Genomic DNA, 20,646 nt, shown 5'->3' on the forward strand with positions numbered 1-20,646 from the left:
CTGCTCTAGGCCTCCTCTCTCTAATTCCTGACCACCCTACCATCCACTGTGGCACTTACCTCGTCTATTCCTTTGAGTTCTCCTTCTTTTGGACAAATGACTGATGATAGAGATGATTCCCAAACCAGTGATCAGTATGCAAATGATAAGAATGGACATCCTAGAAGGAATTACAGAAAACTGCAAGTCCCTTGGAAGGAAAACACTTGGTTTCTCTGCTCTGGCTCTCTCTCGCTTTTTTTTTTTTTTTTGGTCCAGTTGTGGGGCCTGAACTCTGGGCCTGGGCGCTGTCCCTCAGCTCTTCAGCTCAAGGTGAGCACTCTACCACTTGAGCCACAGTGCCACTTCCAGCTTTTTTCTTTTTGCTTATGTGGTGCTGAGGAATCAAACCCAGGGCCTCAGGCATGCAAGGCAAGCGCTCTACCACTGAGCCACCTTCCCAGCCCACTGGCTCTCTCTTTCTGAGATCAACATCCCACCACTCTCAACCCAGTTGCAACCCATCAACTGTCTTTCTCTAGTCTACAGTGACCACATCGCTTTGACCTGGTGAGCATCTGATTGAGCTGGGCCAATCAGAGTACTGACATACTTCTTTGGGACTGTAAGTGAAAAAATAAATCATTTATTTTATTTATTTTATTTGGTGCTAGTCCTGGAGCTTGAACTCAGGGCCTAGGCACTGCTAGCTCAAAGCTGGCACTTTACCACTTGAACCTCAGCACCAAGTCATTTTTCTAAGTAGTTCATGGGATATAAAGGGTCTCACAGACTTTTTTGTCCTTGAATCATTATGCTCAGATCTCAGCCTCCTGAGTAGCTTGGATTACAGGTATGAGCCACCAGTGCCAGGCTCCCTCCCCTCTTTAATTAAAGAAGCTACAAGCTACTTTTGCTGCTTTCAAATCAGAATCTCCTTTTGAGAGAAACATATTCAAGTGGGCAAATACCATGCAGCTGGAAATAATGAGTACAAGTGAATCATCTACTGGGTTAGGACTCATCCTACCCCATTACTGCCCTCCCAAACAGACCTGTTTCCTAACTCACCTGGAGCGATCTGCCTTGTGGACAATTTTGGAAGCCCTGCAACTTCTGTTCCTTTGGATGGATGGGTCTAAATCAGAAAGAATTTGCTGAGAGAAAGACTCATCAGGGACCCTTCCTTTGCTTTTCAGCTGCCTCTCTTCTGATCATTCTCTCTGTCTCTGACTAAGACAGAGGCATCCAACTGTTATATAAATGTGCACTACACAAGGAACATGGATAAAGAACAAGTAGGATCTAAAATCCAACCTGCTGTCAATTTGCCACAGTGCCACTGCATTCCATGCACGTGGAGGAAGGAAGATCTCCGGATTTTCACAAAGGCCCACAGGCTATAGTTCCAGGCTGAGAGCTACTCCCATAGGAAGGAATGCCTCCTGCATTCCTGCAGATGGCCAGTCTCATGCTTACAGAAAGAACCAATATGTGATCAGTTGTCACATCATGCTTCTGACAGCCACCAACCCAAAGGGAGGTCTTACCCTGGCCCCCACCGTGCCTCTACTGATATGAACTGGGAGAGGTCTTATTTTACTGAAAGGATGGATGGAGCACATTGAAGTGGAACTTCTCTCTTTCAAAGCCTAAAACTCAAGATTGGTTCTTATGAAATCTTAAGTCCTACATGTCTAGAACCATGGAGAAGTGACAGGCTGCAAAAAAACATAAACAAAGGCAGCCTGGGCAGGAAAGTTCCTGAGACTCTTTTCTTTTTTTGGGGGGGGGGGGGGCGGTCCAGTCGTGGGACCTGAACTCTGGGCCTGAGCACTGTCCCTCAACTCTTCAGCTCAAGGCTAGCGCTCTACCACTTGAGCCACAGTGCCACTTCCAGCTTTTTTCTTTTTGCTTATGTGGTGCTGAGGAATCAAACCCAGGGCCTCAGGTATGCAAGGCAAGCACTCTACCACTGAGCCACCTTCCCAGCCCTCCTGAGACTCTTATCTCCAAACTACTCAGAAAAAACCAGAAGAGGCCCTCTGGCTCAAGTGGTAAAGCACTAGCCTTGAGTACAAAGAGGCTCAGGGACAGCACCCAGATCCTGAGTTCAAGCCTCAGGACCAGCAAAAAAAAAAAAAAAAAAAAAAAAAGACCAACAACAAAACAAAACAAAATTCAAGTTCCCAGAAGCTTTCAACTTAAAACTTTTAATTATTTGCGTGCTCTCAATTAGCTTTTTTTGCTCAAGGCTGGTACTCTACCACTAGAGTCACACCTCTACTTGTATCTTTTTGCTGGTTAACTGAAGATAAGAATCTCTGAGATTTGTTTGCCTGGGTTGGCTTTGTGCTTGGATTCTCAGATCTCAGCCTCCTATGTAGCAAAGATTATAGGCATGAGCCACCAGCTCCTGGCTAAGCACCCACTTTTCCTTGTAAGGAATTGAGTCTTCTCTAAGAGGCCATTAGGAGTGTGGGGTTGTGACCAGAGCCTGCAGGATGACAGCTATATAAGCCAATCAATTGTGACTTCCAACCAGAGCTAACTGCGAAGATCCTCAAATACTCACATGCTCCTTCTGCTGAATGTTGGAAAGCGTGTGAGTGAGAGAGGTGGGGGTGGGGAGAGCTGGGGCTTGAACTCAGAGCTTAAGCGCTGTCCCTTAACTTTTTGTTAAAGGCAAGCATTCTAGCACTTGAGCCACAGTTCCACTTAGGGCTTTTTGGTGGTTAATTGTAAATAAGAGCCTCATGGTCTTTCCTGCTCAGGCTGGCTTTGAACTGTGATCATCAGCTTGCCTCCTGAGTAGGTAGGATTACAGGCATGAGCCACTGACACCTAGATCTGCAAACCTTTTGTACCAGAAAGCCTCTGTGTTTCCTTCAAGCAGTCAGCTCATGGAAGGGCAATATGATAGTTCGTTTCTGCTTCTCATAGTTTCCATTTCTAAAAGCGAACTCCTTTTCTCTTACTATCCAGAGCACAATGCCAATTGAAATTGAGGCGATTCATACCCAGTCCACCTCCGCACCCCCACTCCACATTCCCCCATTCCCTCTACTAGAGCCTCATACTATCACAGTAGGCCAACTGGAAACTGATTCAGCAAACTTCTCACAGAGCCCAGCACCCTGTTAGCACCCCATTGCTTTCTGCTTGGTGGTATGATACTACTGTGTGTGTGTGTGTGTGTGTGTGTGTGTGTGTGTGTGTGTGTGTGTGTGTGTGTGTGTGTGTGTGTGTTAGAAAGAGAGACAGAGACAGACAGACAGACAGACAGAGACAGAGACAGAGAGAGAGAGCGCACATGCATGCCAGTACTCAGGACTTAACACTGTCACTTGGCTTTTTTGCCGCTTTCTTCCATTCATGCTTCTGTTTTGGTTAGAAGACACGATCGACTGGCTTAGACAGCTGTCATCCCATAGGCTCTGGTCCCAACCCCACACTCCTAATGGTCTCCTAGGGAAGACTTCCTTACAAGGAAAAGTGGGTGCTTAGCCAGGAGCTGGTGGCTCATGCCTATAATCCTTGCTACACAGGAGGCTGAAATCTGAGGATCGGTGTTCAAAACCAACCCAGGCAGACAAATCTGAGAGATTCTTATCTTCAGTTAACTACCAAATGATACAAGTGGAGGTATGGCTCTAGTCATAGAGCAGCAGCTTTGAGCAAAAAAGCTAATGAAGAGCAGGAAACCCAGAGTTTAAACCTTAGTACCAACACACACACACACACACACACACACACACACAAGAGTGCTGGTCAGCTCAACCACAACATTTAATCCATGTAAATTATTAAGATACTTAAGTTGAAAGTGTCTAGGCACTTGGGTTTTGTTTTTGTTTTTGTGTTTGCAGTCTCAATCACTTCTTCAAGGCTGATTTCATAAGAACCACAAAGCCTTTCCTTATCACTAACACAAAGATGTCATGTCTGTGAGATCCCACTGGCTTCTCCCAACGTCTGTGGGTCAGACTGCTATGAAGAAGTTCTGAGAACACCCTAGGGCCCCAGATTCATCAATGACTATCAATCATCATCTTATGGGAGGGGGGTATTACCTCATAGACCTGAGGGGCAACCTGAGTTGGAGATCGCTGGCCTCAGTGAATTTTTACATCATCAACAAGCAGCACCCACCACTGTGGGGTTACTCCCACAAAAAAAAAAAGACCCCTGAGAGCCTCTTTACCTTTCCCAGACCAGAAGTCATTGGCATCACCTTCTGTGTTGTCATTCACAATCAACTCAGTAAAATCCATGTCATCCCTGGCAAAATCTCTCTGGATGCCACACCAGTACCAGCCCATGTCCTCCTTGGTCAGGCAGGACACTGTGACAATGAGTTGGCTTCCTGTGTCTGTCAGGGCCACACGATTGGTGCTGTTGGGGGTGAAGGCAATGATGGTGCAGTAGTCCCGGAAATAACCCCGGCACCAGTATTTGGTGTGGTGTTTATACTGGGCATCATAATTACAGACAGCTGAAGCTGTGTCCAGCACGAAGCTTGCTTTGACCTTCTCATCCATGACCATGGCATCTGTGAACACAGGAGAGAGAGACACACACACATACATGCAGACAGACAAACGTATATACATGGTTATTTCCAACAATGTATATATATTCTTGACTTCCTTAAGGATAACTATTAAAGAATCAGAGACTGGTTTTCAGCTGTTTGGAGGTGATATGTGTTAGGGGATCAACTGTATTCCCTTAAAAGTCTTAACTTCCCTCTCCCCATCCATATCTCAGAATATGACCATATTTGGACATAGGACCGTTAGCAAAATAAGTCAAAATTAAATCATTGGGGGCACTCCTTAATCAGATATGATGGTGTCATTATTTAAAAAGAGAGAGATCAACAGACCAACAGTGTGGACAGAAGGATGACAATGTAAGGCTAGAGCAAGAATGCCGCAAACCAAGGAGAGAGGCCTCAGAATGAGAACAACTCTGCAGAAACCTGGATCTTAGGCTTTGTGATGGTTAGTTTTGATTGTCAACCTGATTGGATTGAATAGTAAAGCACACTTCTGGGTCTGCTTATGACATATTTCCAGAGAGGATTGATTAAAGGAGGAAGACTGAACCCATCTTGAATGTGGGGATGCCATCCCATAGGCTGGGGGCCCTGATGGAATTAAAGCAATAATGGGAAAAGCCTCAGGATAGGCCTTCCCTTCTCTGCTTCTGGGCTGCCAGAAGGTGAGCAGCTCTGTCCCCCTTCCCCACTCTTCTGCTAAGACATTATGCCTCATTATGGCCCCTAAACAAAGAAGCCAGCCAGTGATGGACTCTGAAACTGTGAGCAAGGTAGATCCTTCTTCTCTAAAATGGTGTCAGACATTTTGTCACAGCAATGACATACTAACTTCCATGACTGTAAGTAAATGAGCTTCCGTTGTTCAGGCTACTGAACTGTAGTGTTTTATTTTAACAGCCTTAGAAAAGCGATGCAGCAATCCAGAAGTACTTTTCTCTAGTCTAAGGATGTATGAATGTAGAGGTAGGGAGCTTTAAAGAGCCTTTGGCTTACCATCAGTAGATCTTCTGTCCCCAGCTCCCCATCCCACCTTGGTAAACTCAAAAAGAAAACGAATGGGTAGAAGGCCACCTAGGCTCTTAGCTTCTGAGAGCAAACAGCTTCTATTTCCTCCACACAGGAGCAGCACAGATACCTCTATCACATCAGGATATTGCATAATGAGCAAGATATGCACAATACACCCAGCTTGGCCATGGCTAGAAAAGGGACCAAGAAGAAGAGATGAGGCAGAAGAGCTCATCATGGGGCTGGGAAGGTGGCTCAGTGGTAGAGTGCTTGCCTTGCATGCCTGAGGCCCTGGGTTCGATTCCTCAGCACCACATAAGCAAAAAGAAAAAAGCCGGAAGTGGCGCTATGGCTCAAGTGGTAGAGCGCTAGCCTTGAGCTGAAGAGTTGAGGGACAGCACCCAGGCCCAGAGTTCAGGCCCCATGACCAGACCCCCCACCCCACCCCCCCAAAAAAGAAGAGCTCATCATCCCCTCTTAGCCTTCCAGAGGTGGAGAGGAGGTAGCTCCATCTTATGAAGCAAGTTTACCTCCCACATACCATTTGTTCTAATCCCACATCCACAGGGCAGATCGTGAGATTCCCCAGTTCCTAGGCATGGATGCTGACCTAAAGGGAGGCAAAGCAACTCTATCGGTAACACAGCTGTGGGGTACTGGAGATATGATGAGCACAGTCCTCTGAGTCCCATCTTTGGGTGTCAGGCAGAAAGGGGACTGTAGTGTCCTATGTCCTCTTATATCAATACAAACCTATGAGGGAAGAACTGAGAGGAGAGGGGGAACTGGGAGAAACTGAAGGAGAAAATGTAGAACTTTCTTTTTAGCCAAGGACTTCAAATTCCCCACAAGCTCTTATCTGAGATAAAAACAAAGACTAAAAAAGACCTCCTTTCTTTTCTTTTCTTTTTGTCAGTCGTGGGGCAGCTCAAGGCGAGCCCCCTACCACTTCAGCCACAGCGCCACTTCTGTCTTTTTCTGCTTATGTGGTGCTAAGGAACCAAACCCAGGGCCTCATGCATTCGAGGCAAGCACTTTACCACTGGACCACCTTCCCAGCCCCCAAAGGGCCTATTTTCAACTCCAGGAAATGGAAACAAAGGGCTTTCTCTTCATTGTTGTTTTTGTTTTATTCTCTCTTTTGTCTTGTTTGTTCATTTATCTGTCTTTGGAAGGGTAAAGAGAAAGCAGAAATGGAGGGACAAAGAGTGAACAAATGTAGCAGTGGTATTCACTAGACACTATGTTGAAATAACTTGTGGGTGGAGATGGAAGGAAAAAAGTGACATTTTCCAAAAAGAAATATACTCACTACCTGACTTATGAAACAATAACCTCTTTGTACATCACCCTTATAATAACAATTTAAATTTTTTAAAGGGCCTATTTTCACCACCGTTTATTTTCCCATCCACCCTGCTTAGGGAGTATACATCAATAAGCAAGAACTCCATGTAGGAGAGAAGAAAACTACCGGCTGGGTGGGAATGTCAATAGCTTAGAGCACCAAGACGTTCCTTCCGCACATCTTACCTGAAAAGAGAGCCAAGGAGAGCAGAATGAAGAGCCCCATGAGGCGAATGAAGGGGACCTTCCACTGGAAAGACTGGAAGACCCGAGTTATCTCAGGAATCCTGGAACTGTTTAAGGGAAACAGATATATTTGAACTGAAGATGGATTTACACTGTTGTGAGAAACCCATGTAGAAGGAAATGGCCAGTTATCCTAAGCAGTACTGTTGTGTGTAGCTGTCCAGGTTGCACACTGCACACTGCTTCTTGAAAGGGGCGTCGTTCATGGACATAAACTTACTTACGGGACAACTGAGAAAATCTGAGCTTCCCATAAGAGCCCCAAACAGCAGGGAAGATCTCCTTCCTGAATAAACCCACAGTGGCCACATAGACGTTTTAGACACTAGCAGGATGTACACACATGCACCTCCTGGCACACGTTCAGGTGTGCAATGGTGCCCTGTCTTACCAATGGCTCAGGTACCGTCCTCCATCATGCCTAGAGACCCAACTCCCATTCAGATGGAAAGAATCCCAGCAGAGAAATCCCTAATTCAATGTGGAAGCCGCAGCAACACCCAGGGAGTGTGGCATGGTGAAACACACCAGCTGTTGCTTCAACATGAGCCTGTAATACAGACCATGTAAGTTTTGGGTATCAGAAGGTACAATTGTTGCCTTCAGATTTCCAGAAAGCTTTCCCAGGTAGGGTGCAGACCAGTCAGGAAGGGCTGCCCGTGCTGTTGCTGTAAGTTAAGGTCTCCTGGTTCGTGTGTTCTGACCACTAGCTTCAAAAGTTTGAATTCTCAAATCACCTTAAATTCTTGCTACTTATCAGAACCCAGAGATAGCACTTCCCATACTAAGGGCAGATGTGTTTTTCTAGATTGCAAAATAATGTTCTCTCTTGAGAAATAGTAGTTTCCTTTTTAGTATGTGTGCTTGCTTCCACGGCACACATTCTAAAATTGGATTCGTAAACAGAAAGGGGAGCCATCCCATAATTCACATCAGTTCAGCAGACTGACCAGCAGCAAGCTTGCTTGCATCATAACAGGTGTATGCTTACATTGTTGCATTTATTCCTCATCAAAATCTTTTCTATTTGGGTACTGGTGGCTCATATCTGTAATCCTAGCTACTCAGAAGGCCAAGAACTGTGGGTTTGAAGCCAGCCCCCACAGAAGAATCTATGAGACTCTTATTTCCAATTAAACACACACACAAAAGCCAGAAGTAGAGCTGTGGCTCAAGTAGTAGAGTACTAGCCTTAAGTATAAAAGGTCAGGGACAGTGCCCCAGGCCCTGAGTTGAAGCCCCAAGAACTGGCACAAAAAATAAAAAACATAATACTCTTTCCTCTTGCCTTAGAGACAGAGTGAAAAATTGCAATACATGGAACTTACCTTGGTCCTAAGGAAAGCAAACACTTCAGAACTATTCAACAACAACTAGATAGTTGATATTACTACGAAATAATAGTTCCTTTTAATATGTGATAATAGTATTATCGTAGTTCTCAAGATGGGTCTTGGGGACCTGCTTGTATGTATCTGAGACTAAATGGGGGCTGTCCTGTATGATCAATGAAATATGGCAGAAATGATGGTGTGTATACGTTCAGAGGTAGGGTCATATAAAAGGTGTGCAACTTTACCCTAGCTTCTTGTACTATTTCCTCTTGGGAAAGTAGGCTAGCACCTTGTGAGAGCTCTCAAGCAGGCCATGGAAAGATCCATGGGAAAAGAATCACCTTGCTACACATGCAAGAGCCACCTTGGAGGTGGATCCTTGGGCCCCAGTCAGGCCTTTAGGTAACTGCAGATCTTGTAAGCTTGTAAGATGTACCCTGAGTTCCTAGCCCATGGAAAACACAGGAGAAAAGAAAAGCTTGTTGTCTTAAGCTTCAGAGGTTTGGGATGACTTATTATACAGCACTGGAAAATCAATACAGACTGTGTGGTCATACTTGTTAAAAAAACAAAACAAAGCCTGGTGTCGGTGGCTCATGCCTGTAATCCTAGCTACTCAGGAGGCTGAGATCTGAGGATCACAGTTCAAAGCCAGCCCAGGCAGGAAAGTCTGTGAAACTCTTTTTTTTTTTTTTTTTGGTCTGGTTGTGGGGCCTGAACTCTGGGCCTGAGCACTGTCCCTCAGCTCTTCAGCTCAAGGCTAGTGCCCTACCACTTGAGCCACAGCACCACTTCCAGCTTTTTTCTTTTTGCTTATGTGGTGCTGAGGAATCGAACACAGGGCCTCAGGCATGCAAGGCAAGCGCTCTACCACTGAGCCAAGTTCCCAGCCCCGAGTCTGTGAAACTCTTATCTCCAATAAACCACCAGATTACCAGAAGTGGCACTCTGGCTCAAGCAGTAGAGAGCTAGCTTTAAGCTGAAGAGCTGAGGGACAGCACCCAGACCCAGAGTTCAAGCTCCATGACTCACACACACACACACACACACACACACACACACACACACACACACACACACAACCCCCCCCCCAAAAAAAACCCAACAACAACAGTGCTATATCTGGGCATGGTGGTCTATACCTATAATCCCAGAATATAGGAGGCAGAGGAAGGAAGATAGAGTCCAAGGCCAATCTCGGGTATATAGGGAGACCATATCTCAAGAAAACAAACAAATAAAAGCAATCCTTGTCTTGGTCAATGCTGGATGCGAAACATTAGGGAATGCATCATAAAACCAAAGAAAAGGCCAGCACAAAGAAAAAAGGATTGTGCACAGAGAGACATCAGCAAAGCATCCAACATGTGGAAAAGTAACCTTCTAAAGCCAGGCATCAGTGACTTAAGCCTGTAATCCAAGTTATTCACAGGAGACTGAAATCTGAGGATCTCAGTTCAAAGCTATCCCAGACATACAAACTGAAAGACTCTTCTCCCCAATAAACCAATAAAAAGCTGGAAGTGGAGGTGTGTCTTAAGTGGTAGAGCACCAGTTTCAAGCAAAAAAAGAGCTGAAGGAGAGAAACCCTGGCCCTGAGTTCAAGTCCCAGTAACAGCACAAAAAAAGAGAGAAACAAACAAAAAACTCCACTTAAGTGGAGGTCTTTGTTGACCCAAAAGTATGACCCCAAAAAAAAGTATGACAAAAGTATGACCCAACATATGTCAATAGCCAACACTTGAAATGTAATTAATCAGAAAGCGCAAAACTAAGTCCTTATTGGGGGCTTACCATTTTAATCAATCAAATATGTTTTATTTGCCTGTTTCCATGAACATCTTATAAAAGTCCCCAGAACCCCCAGGCCCCCCCACAAATTCTCAGTGCAGAGCTAAACTACTTGTGGTCTGGTGCTACTGAACCCACAAATCATTGACTGCTGAAATAAACTTGTTAACATTTTAGTACACCTAGAGGATTTGGTTTGTTTCTTGAAATGAAATGTCCAGGCTGGTCTCAAACCCACAGTGCTTGAATAGAGTTGAGTTGAGTCGGAGTTTTGGAGTTGAGTTGAGCTGAGCAGAGTTGAGTTGGTAAGTAGCTGGGATTATAGGCATGGCCCACCATACCCAACTTCCAAGTTTATCTTGTAATACCCTTGTAAAACTTTCCTTACTGTTGTGCCTTGCTGTGAGCCAAATGCCAGTGCCAGAGCCTACTCCTCTTGCCACAGCAAGCACAGATTAAGTAGTTTCTGCTTGTTCTTGGTACATTACAGATTTCCACACAACTTAGTAAAACATAATAATAAAGCAATCACTTCATTTAGCATCCACCTTTGTGTCTCATCTTCTGTATATGGAGGAGGAGAAAGCTGTCCTCAGCTTTGTCTGGGTGGTCTTTTTCAGAGTAAAAGACACTTCCTTTTCTACTTGCTGAAAGGGAGCTAACCAGAAGTTGGGCCATGGGTCAGGGGGTTTCTGCCATTGTCATCTGCAAACCTGAGACTTCTAGCCAAACTTCTCACCAATGACTTTTGGTTCATCTTTTTTGAGTTCACCCTAAGTGCTTCTCTTGAGCTGGCAGGAGGGGTCCACTTTGCAAAAACAAAACCACACACACACACACACACACACACACACACACACACACACACACACACACACACACACAATGCAGTTCTCTGAAATCTAAGTGCTTCTCTTGAGCTGGCAGAAGAGGGCCACTTTGCAAAAACAAAACCACACACACACACACACACACACACACACAAAATGCAATTCTCTGAAATCCACCAATCTGTTAGTCATTGGGGGTGGGGGTGGTGGGTGGGGGGGAACCAGGAGCAGAGAGATAAAAATGTAAATCAATAAGTGAGCTCCCGATGGGTTAGCTCTTCCAGTAACATTGACGGGCCCAGGGCAGTTCTTGACTTGAGGGAAGTGGACACTTTAAATCAAGTTTCCAAAAAAAAAAAAAAAGTCAGGAGCTGAGAGTTGTTATAGCAACTGGGTTAGAGATTGAAAATTAAGAAGTATGATGTGCAGGAAACAGAGAGCCCCACAGCACTTCCTCTTCCTGTTCCCAAACAGGGCAGAGGTCATGAAACCTTAAAATAAATCCAGGATCTCTTCCTGGAGCTGTGAGTCAACTAACGGTAAAAATGCAATAAAGGAGAAAAGCTTTGAAATTCTTGATTCTTTTTGGGAGAAGAAATAAAGATCCTTTGCTTCTAGGAAATGTTAACATGGGTAAATGTGGTCATCAGGTTGTGGCCTAAGATTAGGTTTAGAATATACTTTTCAGGAATGGTGAAGCCTTCATTTCATACACCTGGTCTTTAGTAATCTCCACTTTGCTACATGGGCTCAGAAGTGAGAATCCACACACAGATGCAAATATGGATAGGCCAAAAGAGAGTGTCTGGAGCCACAGTCAATACTTGAATGAAGTGACACTCGGCCTTCTCAGTATCCTGATTAATGATCAGTAATAGTAGCTAAAGAAAGCCATAGGATCAACTTGGGTTCCCAACAACCAATGAGTGGATCACATGGATCAAGAAAGTGTGGTAATTATACATAATGGAGTAAGGAAAATGGATGGAGCTTATTACCAATTGTGTTGGGGAGATAAGTCAAGCTCAGAAAGAGAATTATCAGGTTTTAACTCATATACGCAATTTAGACCTAAAACAAAATTAAAGGACATGATTGTAAAAGAGGGGCTGGTAGGAAGGGAACAAGTAGGAGGAAGGAATGGGAAAGGAGACAGCAATAAGGTGAATTTGTTTTTGGGTCCTGGGGCTTGAACTCAGTACTTGGATGCTGTCCATGAGCTTCTTTCACTCAAGATGAGTTCTCTACCACTTGAGCTGCAGCACCTCCTCTAGCTTTTTTCTAAGTAATTTATTGGAGACAAGAGTCTCATGACTTAACTTCCTGAGCTGGCTTGGAACCTCAATCCTCAAATCTCAGCCTCCTGAGTAGCAAGGGTTACAGGCGTGAACCACCAGTGCCTGGCTTAGGGGTGGATATTACCAAAGTATATTATGTGTGTGTGTGTATAGGTGTGTGTGTGTCTGTGTGTGTGTTTCTATGCAAAAAAATATAGCATAATGAAACTCACAAAAACTTATAAAGAGAGGTGTTAAGAAAGGGTACTAGAAACTGAATGCTTCTATTACTGAGAATTATTAATTATTGCTGAGATCTGAGAATTACGGTTTGAGGCCAGTCAAGATAGACAAACTCGAAAGACTCTTCTCTCCATTAGCCAGTAAAAGGCTGAAAGTGGAGGTGTGGCTCAAGTATTAGAGTGCCAGCCTTGAGGGGAAAAAGCTGAGCAAGAGCAAGAGGCCCTGAGTTCAAGCCCCAGAATTAGCATCAAAAACAAAAATAAAAAGAGTAATATACTTGGAGTGAACCTGATCACAGTACATTATATGTATGTATGTAAGCACCACAAAGAAACCTCTTGTACAATTAATGTATGCTAATTTAAAATGTGAAGAATAAAATAGTAGCTAACATAAAAATCTCAAGGTCACACGCAAGTTTGAACCCTTTTGTGTGTTCATTGTCCAGGAGGGGTGTGTTTATGTGTGTGTGTGTGTGTGTGTGTGTGTGTGAGAGAGAGAGAGAGAGAGAGAGAGAGAGAGAGAGAGAGAGAGAGAGAGAGAGAGAGAAACAGTTCAGATTTTGAAGTCACAAGCCCCTCCTTCTTGTCTAAGAATAAGTGGCCAAAACTTTGGAGAGCCCCATAATGCAGAGTAAAACCTAAATCCACTACTTGCTGATCATGTGAGCTATAGACAAGTTACTTAACTTCTCTGTGCAAAACGGAGACAAAAAATAAGTATAGGCTGGGCGCTGGTGGCTTATGTTTGTAATCCTCCCTACGCAAGAGGCTGAGATCTGAGGATCACATCCAACACCAGACTGCATAGGAAAGTCTGTGGGACATTTCTTTCTGATTAACCAGCAAAAAGCTGGATATGGGGTATAGCTTAATGTGTCAAACACTCCCCATGTTGTCAGGACCAAAGGGAACAGAATTTGCAAAAGGCTCCGTGAAAAGGAAGCGTCCAACAAATAATAACTATCTGATCTCTTTTTGCTTTACACCCACTATTCCTCTCGGAATGAGTACCCTTCTCCCCAAAAGTGATTAGGACTGGTTCTCTACCAACAAATGAATGGTTCATAGAGCAAACAAATGTTTTCTCATCATGAGCCCAGGAGTGAGGAGCAGGGGGCTCTGGGATACTATCTGGCATGCTGTCTGGCTTTGGGTAGCAAACAGGCCAAATCTCAAGAGCGTCCAGCTGGGTTTTCAAGGCCCAAATGACTAGAAAAGAGCTACTCAACAGTTTGCTATCATCTTTTATTTAATCAAAACACAGGTGACTTGAGTAGCGTCAGAGCCCCCCTTAAACCATTCCCACCTTCTCCCAGGACTCTTCCAAGAGTGGATTCTCTGCTGAAATCAATTCACCATCACATACACTTCTAGCCCAACTTGAGCCATGTCAACAACAACAAAAACAAAAAACCTTTAAGATTCCATGGCTTCTCCTTCTGTTTTGGGAAGAAGGAACACAATCAGCCCTGAGTCAGGCTTTTAGAAAATTCAATTAGAGAAGAGCAAGAGCCCAAGGCCAGGCACTGGTGATTCATGCTGATAATCCTAACTACTGAGGAGGTTGAAATCTGAGGATTGTGGCTAGAAGCCAGCCCAAGCAAGAAAGTCCATGAGAATCTTACCTCCAATTAATGACCCAAAAATCTAGAAGTGGAACTATAGTTTAAACAGTAGAACACTAGCCTTGAACAACAACAACAATAACAACAAAAAGCTCAGGGACAGTGCCCAGTCCCTGACTTCAAACTCCTGGACAGGCACATGAATAACAAAACAAATTTGATAAAAGGAAAGAGTGATAGTGAAGGTATAATTGTAATCAACTTGCCAAATGCTCCCCACCCAGGCAATAGGAATCAAGGTCTGATAAGGCCCACAGTGTTTATTGACACTGAATCTGAAGGTTAAGGAGACAGAAAAGTCATCGTTCATAGGTGACTACTCAGAAATCTGCTCAATGCTTAAATCTATGCAATCAGAGGGTCGGCAGCTTCTACAGGCTTTAAGGATTAAAATGTAGGTCTCCTTGAACTTCTTGATTTTGCAAGCGTAGACAATAGGATTCATCACGGAGTTGGTGTGGGATAGCAGGATGCCCAGGAATATCACAAACTCTGGTACTTCAACTTCAAAATAGAGAACACAGTTGATGATAGACATAGGTAACCAGCACAAAGCAAACAAGAAGAGAACCAGAAACAGGGATTTGGCTGTCTTGAACTCTCGCCCATAAAATGAACCTGGCTCTTTGAAACCAGACAGGTTCTGACTGAGTTTGTTCCGAATGATATAGAAGATGTCCAGATAGATGGCGCACATGACCAACAGGGGAATGAAGATCCAGGTGAAGAAGCTGAAGAATACCATATAGTCCATGCTCATGACGGAGGGGAAAGTGCATTTAATGGTGGTGACATTTTGGAGGTCACTTGAGGTCCTTTTCACATGCCAACCAAACATAGGGGTCAGTCCCACCAGGAAAGATATCAGCCAACAAAGGCCCAGGGCAAGCCATATTCTTCTTTGAGTTGTGACCCTTCTGTATCTGTTTGAATACAAAAGAGCCAAGTGAGTTCACAGCAGGAAATACTACATCCAGGAGCTGATGTTGGTGGGAAAAAAAAAAAAAAAGAGTTGAAGAGCCAGGTGCCTGTGGCTCACGCCTGTAATCCTAGCTACTCAGGAGGCTGAGATCTGAGGATCACAGTTCAAAGCCAGCCAACAGAAAACCGGAAATGATGCTGTACCTCAAGTGGTAGAGTGCTCGCCTTGAGCTGAAGAGCTGAGGGATAGTGCGCAAGCCCAGAGTTCAAGCCCCATGACTGACAAAAATAAAAGAGTAGAAAAAAATAACAGAGCATACTCTCCAACTTTCTGCTAAGAAGGAGAGCATCAAGAGTCTACAGTGATCGTGTCTGAATGCTGCTAGATATTTAAATAAGATGAACAGATAAAGATGAGAGAAAAATCCAGAAACTTCTCTGGGAGACACAGAATGAATCCTGAATGTGTGACCAAGAGTTAGCTGCATGGGGCTAGGAAGGTGGCTCAGTGGGAGAGTGCTTGTCTAGCATGCATGAAGCCCTGGGTTCGACTCCTCAACACCACATAAACAGAAAAGGCCAGAAGTGGCGCTCTCAAGTGGTAGAGTGCTATCCTTGAGCATAGAGAGGCTCAGGGACAGTGCCTAGGCCCTGAGTTCAAGCCCCAGGACTGGCAAAAAAAAAAAAAAGAGTTAGATACATGTTCTCTACTAGGACTCCATTTCCAGTTCAAGAATTCCTCAGTTCCTAAATTAAAGCATTAAACTAACTCTCCTAGGATCATTTACATGGGGAGACACACATTCCTAAAGTGCAATTGCCTGTTCTACTCTGCTTTCTCTGCCCCTGGTGTGAGTCTCAGGAATTACACCCCTTTGCCCTTACCTCACCTGTACCTGAGCCTGCCCTTTTTGTCCAATGGGCATAGATACTTGGCACCTGAGATAATGAATCATTGAGGCTAGAAGAGCCCTTAAATGACTCTTCCACTGAAAGCCACCATTTCCCTTGAAGAAGACCCTTCTTGTCAGCAGCCAACACAAATGGCAAAAGTAGGGAAATAATTGGAAAGTACTATCTTACTCAGAAAATTTTATTTCAATAAAGATATTTTATTGATAATCAGCTGGAGATATTTTAATGATGATCTCCATTTTACTGATGGCAATGAGAAACAATAATGTAAATACCCAGGGGCCAGTGGCTCATGCCTGTAATCCTAGCTATTCAGGAGGCTGATATATGAGGATTATTGTTCAAAGCCAGTCAGTCCAGGAAGGAAAGTCTGTGAGACTCTTCTTTTTTTTTTTTTTTTTGGTTGTGGGGCTTGAACTCTGGGCCTGGGCGCTGTCCTTCAGCTCTTCAGCTCAAGGCGAGCACTCTACCACTTGAGCCACAGCGCCACTTCTGGCTTTTTTTGCTTATGTGGTGCTGAGGAATCAAACCCAGGGCCTCATGCATGCAAGGCAAGCGCTCTACCACTGAGACACCTTCCCAGCCCCAAACTCTTATCTCCAATTAACCACCAAAAAAAATCTGGAAATGGAGCTGTGGCTCAAGTGATAGAGTACTAGCCTTGAACAAAATAGCTTAGGAGCAGGCTCAGGACTAGCACGCGCGTGCGTGCACACACACGTTGCAAATATTAACAATTATAGCAACTATTTTTTATATTGCAAGAATTTTTCTAAGAATATTGCATGTGTTAACTCATTGAATCTTGTGAGGAAGGTATAACTATTATGGCCAAGCAGAACAGGTAAAGAACACATACACGCTACAAGTGGTGAAGTTACCATGAAAAGAAAGGATATAAAAGGAAGCTTCTCAGGCCAGGGGCCAGTGGCTACTCAGGAGCTACTGGCTCCTGAGCTACTCAGGAGGCTGGGATCCTGAGGATCGAGTTTCAAAGCCAGCCGGGGCAGGAAAGTCCATGAGAGCCTCATCTCCAATAAACCACTCAGAAAACCGGAAATGGTGCTGTGGCTCTAGTGGTAGAGCACTAGCCTTGAGCTGAAGAGTGCAAGGACAGCACCCAAGCCCAGAGTTCAAGCCCCACGACTGACAAAAAGAAGAAAAAAAAGAAAAGATAAAAAAAACCTTCTCAAACACTGACACAGATGAGAAAATGGAAGCAAAAAAGGTTAAATAACTTGCTTAGGGTCATATCACAAGGACATGAACTCAGACTTTATTGAAAGCTTCTTTTTAGCTTCTTCACTATGCTCTTTTCCCAAGTGCCACTTAGGACACTAAGAGATCTGAGCTCCCTCATCATAAAAAGAATAAAAAGCAACACTGAGAATTCTTATTCTTTCCAGGTGCAGGTGGCTCACATCTAGCTACTCAGGTATCTGATGAACATTCTCAGCCCTGTCAGAAAAGTGACAAACAGGCCTGGACAGAAAAGTCCATGAGACTCTGATCCAATTAGCCAGCAAAAAGTTGGAAGTAAAGATGTAGCTTAAGTGGTAGAATGTCAGCCTTGAGCAAAAAAAGCCAAGAAAGAGCTCAAGGCTGAATTCAAGCCCCAATACCAGAACAACAATTAAAAAAAAAAAAAAAAAGAAAAGAAAAGCAAGAACCTCTTCCTCAACATTGGGGCAAGCACAGACCATGGAAGCAAGATTAAAATACTAATAATCTACACTTGCAAAGCAATGCTATCATGTTTACCTCTTATTCTTACCTTCCTGCTCCTGAAGTATGATCTCTTATCTAGTAGATTTCTATCATTTTTACCCTCTTTAGAACTATGCTCTTGAAGAACTATGCGCTTGAAGAACCATGCTCAGTTGGAGAAGGGATCAGAGCACTTTTCTGGTTCTCATTTCATTCCTGAATCTCAGCTCATCATTGCTAAATTGCTCTCAGACTGTGGGTGAAAAGGCATTGAGTTCCCTCTTTGGACTTCAAGGGTCAATTCCCAGTCATGTCTCTCCTGGAATCTGAACTTGGTTAACCCCTTTCCCTGGCACCTCTATCACTGCCCCCACCCTAGCCCTCTTCAGGTAAGTTACCTGATGGTGAGCTTGACCCGCAGGTAGCGGTCTATGGCAATGGCCAGCAAGGACATGATAGAGGCATGGGTGAAGCTCAGCAGCACGGAGGTCATGAGCAGACAGCTGTAGAAGAACATTTCAATTCCCAGGCTGACCACAATGGCCACAGGTATGACCAGCAGCCCGACTGCAATGTCAGCCAGGGCGAGAGACACAATGAAATAGAAGGTGGTGGTCTGTAGACTGGGGTTCAGTTTGACCACCCAAATGACCAGCACGTTACCCACGGTGGCAAAGAAGCCGATGAAGATCTCCATGGTAATGTAGATCATTCTCAGCCACAAAGGAGCAATGCTACTGGCTACCATACTGTCCCAGAGGAGAGTCCCAGGTGACAGGGGAAGCCAGTAGGATTCGTTGGAGCCAGTGGACCTAGCTCTTGGCAGACATCTTCTCAAAGCAGTGGCAGAAATTCACAGCAGGTTCTCTCTGCCTTGTCTTCGCTGGTGATTTCTTAGAGACCCTTCTCCTTAGAGAGGGGTCCAGCCCAGGGTGATCACCTGCAGCCCTTGTGGGCCACACATTCTGGGCGTGTAGGCTGAATCTGAAAATGTTGCTTCTCTTAGTTCCCCCAGACAGATGCAATAGAGGCCTCTGCCTCCCCCGGTCCCCAGAAGGCTTTTCGAGCTCCATCGAGATAAGTCTCCCTCTTTGGGGTGTTTCAGGAAGTGAGATAGGCCAAGAGGAAGAGAGAGCCAGGGACGCTCAGCCAAAAGATGGACAGAACAGAAAAAAGGATGGCCTGAGATGTCCAGCAGAAAGTTCAAGATAGCATTAGGTGTCAGCAGCTGAGAGTGTAGGTTTGGGTGGAAGAGGAGCTAGAAACCTGGCTATGTGATATCCTTGTTTTCTGCTTGCCAAACACAGATCCATGATAAGGAGAAATAGAGGAAGAAGAATTAAGAGTTTGGTATCAGCCGCCTAGCCTTAGCTGGAACTTGACTCCTACTTAGAGCAGAACAGCACTGAGGATTCCGCTGCAGAAGGAGACACTGTGGAGCCCAGCTGGAACCCAGCCTTTACATCAAAGATCCTTTGGTAGACCACTGGTGCCTCACACCTGTAATCCTAGCTCTCAAAAGGCTGAGATCTGAGGAGCAAGATTCAAAACCAGCCTGGGCAGGAAAGTCCATGAGATTCTGATCTCCAATAAACTGCTCAGAAAAAGCCTTAAGGGGTGCTGTGGCTCAAGTGGTAGAGCTCTAGACTTGAACAAAAGAAGCTCAGGGACAGTGCCCTGAGTTCAAGCCCCAAGGACTGGCATGTGTGCACATGCATACACACACACACACACACACACACACACACAAAGTTCATTATAAGACAAGCAAATATTCCCTGCTCAAGGTTTTACAGGCATTCACATACAGTGAGACCAAAGCAGGACACTCTCTTAGGAAAGGAAGAGAAAGGCACAATGCCTATGCATATCTGATCATACAAAATAATATTTATGAACATGAACTCCAGGAAATAAAAACAAGAGTTTTCTTTTTGCTGCTTTTGTTTTCTTTCCTTATTGTCTAGTTCGTTTGTCTGCGCATCTTTTGGGAGTGTGGGGGGGGGGGAGCACAGAAATGGAGGGCTGAAGGGTAAACAAATGCAGCAATAGTACTCATTGGACACTGTGTTGAAAACCAACTGTCCAATTTGTGGGTGGGATATGAGGTGAAAAAACAGAGGGAGAATGAGGGAAGGGGTAAGATTGTCCTAAAGGAAATGTATTCTTTGCCTGACTTACATAACTATAACCTTTCCGTTCTTAGCATTTTCAAATAAAAATAAGGGGTGGGGAGGTGGCTTAGTGGTAGAGCACTTGCCTTGCATGCATGGGGTCCTGAGTTCGATTCCTCAGCACCACATAAACAAAAAAAGCCAGAAGTTGTGCTGTGGCTCTAGTGGTAGAGTGCTAGCCTTGAGCTGAAGAGCTGAGGGACAGTGCCCAGACCCAGAGTTCAGGCCCCACGACTGACAAAATAATAATAATAATAATAATAGAGTAAAGATGCAGCACCACTTGTACACATTTCATCTGTTTTTTTTTTTTTTTTTTTTTTTTGCTTCCATCATCAACTTCCCACAACCCCAGTAGTCCCACGTACTCTCCTACTAGCAAGTGGCCATGTCAGACCTCTTTGAGGAACAGCCGGAAAATAGTATAAACAGTTAGACAGGAAGGAAAGATCATTTGTACACTATCTGCCATGCTCCCTCCCCAGATCCGAGCCTCCATCCTACTCCGATGGTCAGCAGCTTCTGAGATTCACCAACACTTGAACGCAAGCATATTGGGTTCAGATGCTTCTTGGTGGCACCCACAGTGGTAACCTAAATCAGGCATGTTAGAAGGTCATCCAGGAGAACCACTAAGACCTGTGCCCACAAAGGTGACAAAAGGGCTTAACTGCTTTACCTTA

General features: G+C 44.6%; 2 protein-coding genes across 5 annotated transcripts in view; both read right to left on the minus strand.

The window, feature by feature from the left end:
• Tmigd3 (transmembrane and immunoglobulin domain containing 3) overlaps positions 1–20,646 on the minus strand; it is a 73,024-nt gene that overhangs the window by 5,675 nt on the left and 46,703 nt on the right. For all 3 annotated transcript variants that reach the window (XM_070006294.1, XM_070006295.1, XM_070006293.1), the window contains 4 exons: positions 7,085–7,191; positions 4,184–4,531; positions 1,051–1,117; positions 60–160 (listed from right to left, as the gene is read on the minus strand). In XM_070006294.1, coding sequence (XP_069862395.1) covers positions 60–160; positions 1,051–1,117; positions 4,184–4,531; positions 7,085–7,191 — 623 coding nt within the window. The remainder of the gene's footprint in view (positions 1–59; positions 161–1,050; positions 1,118–4,183; positions 4,532–7,084; positions 7,192–20,646) is intronic.
• On the minus strand, positions 14,418–18,865 carry Adora3 (adenosine A3 receptor). Of its 2 annotated transcripts, none has more exons than XM_070006291.1 (2): positions 18,188–18,865; positions 14,418–15,169 (listed from the first exon to the last, which is right to left on the minus strand). In XM_070006291.1, the coding sequence occupies exons 1-2, from the start codon at positions 18,535–18,537 to the stop codon at positions 14,563–14,565; spliced, it is 957 nt and encodes a 318-aa protein (XP_069862392.1). In that variant the 5' UTR covers positions 18,538–18,865; the 3' UTR covers positions 14,418–14,562. The 2 variants fall into 2 exon arrangements, with proteins under 2 accessions (XP_069862392.1, XP_069862393.1); XM_070006292.1 differs by lacking the exon at positions 18,188–18,865 and adding an exon at positions 17,857–17,937.

This window comes from Dipodomys merriami, unplaced genomic scaffold (assembly GCF_024711535.1).
Source record: "Dipodomys merriami isolate MVZ:Mamm:240054 unplaced genomic scaffold, mDipMer1.0.p SCAF_7, whole genome shotgun sequence".
Taxonomy (NCBI): Eukaryota; Metazoa; Chordata; class Mammalia; order Rodentia; family Heteromyidae; genus Dipodomys; species Dipodomys merriami.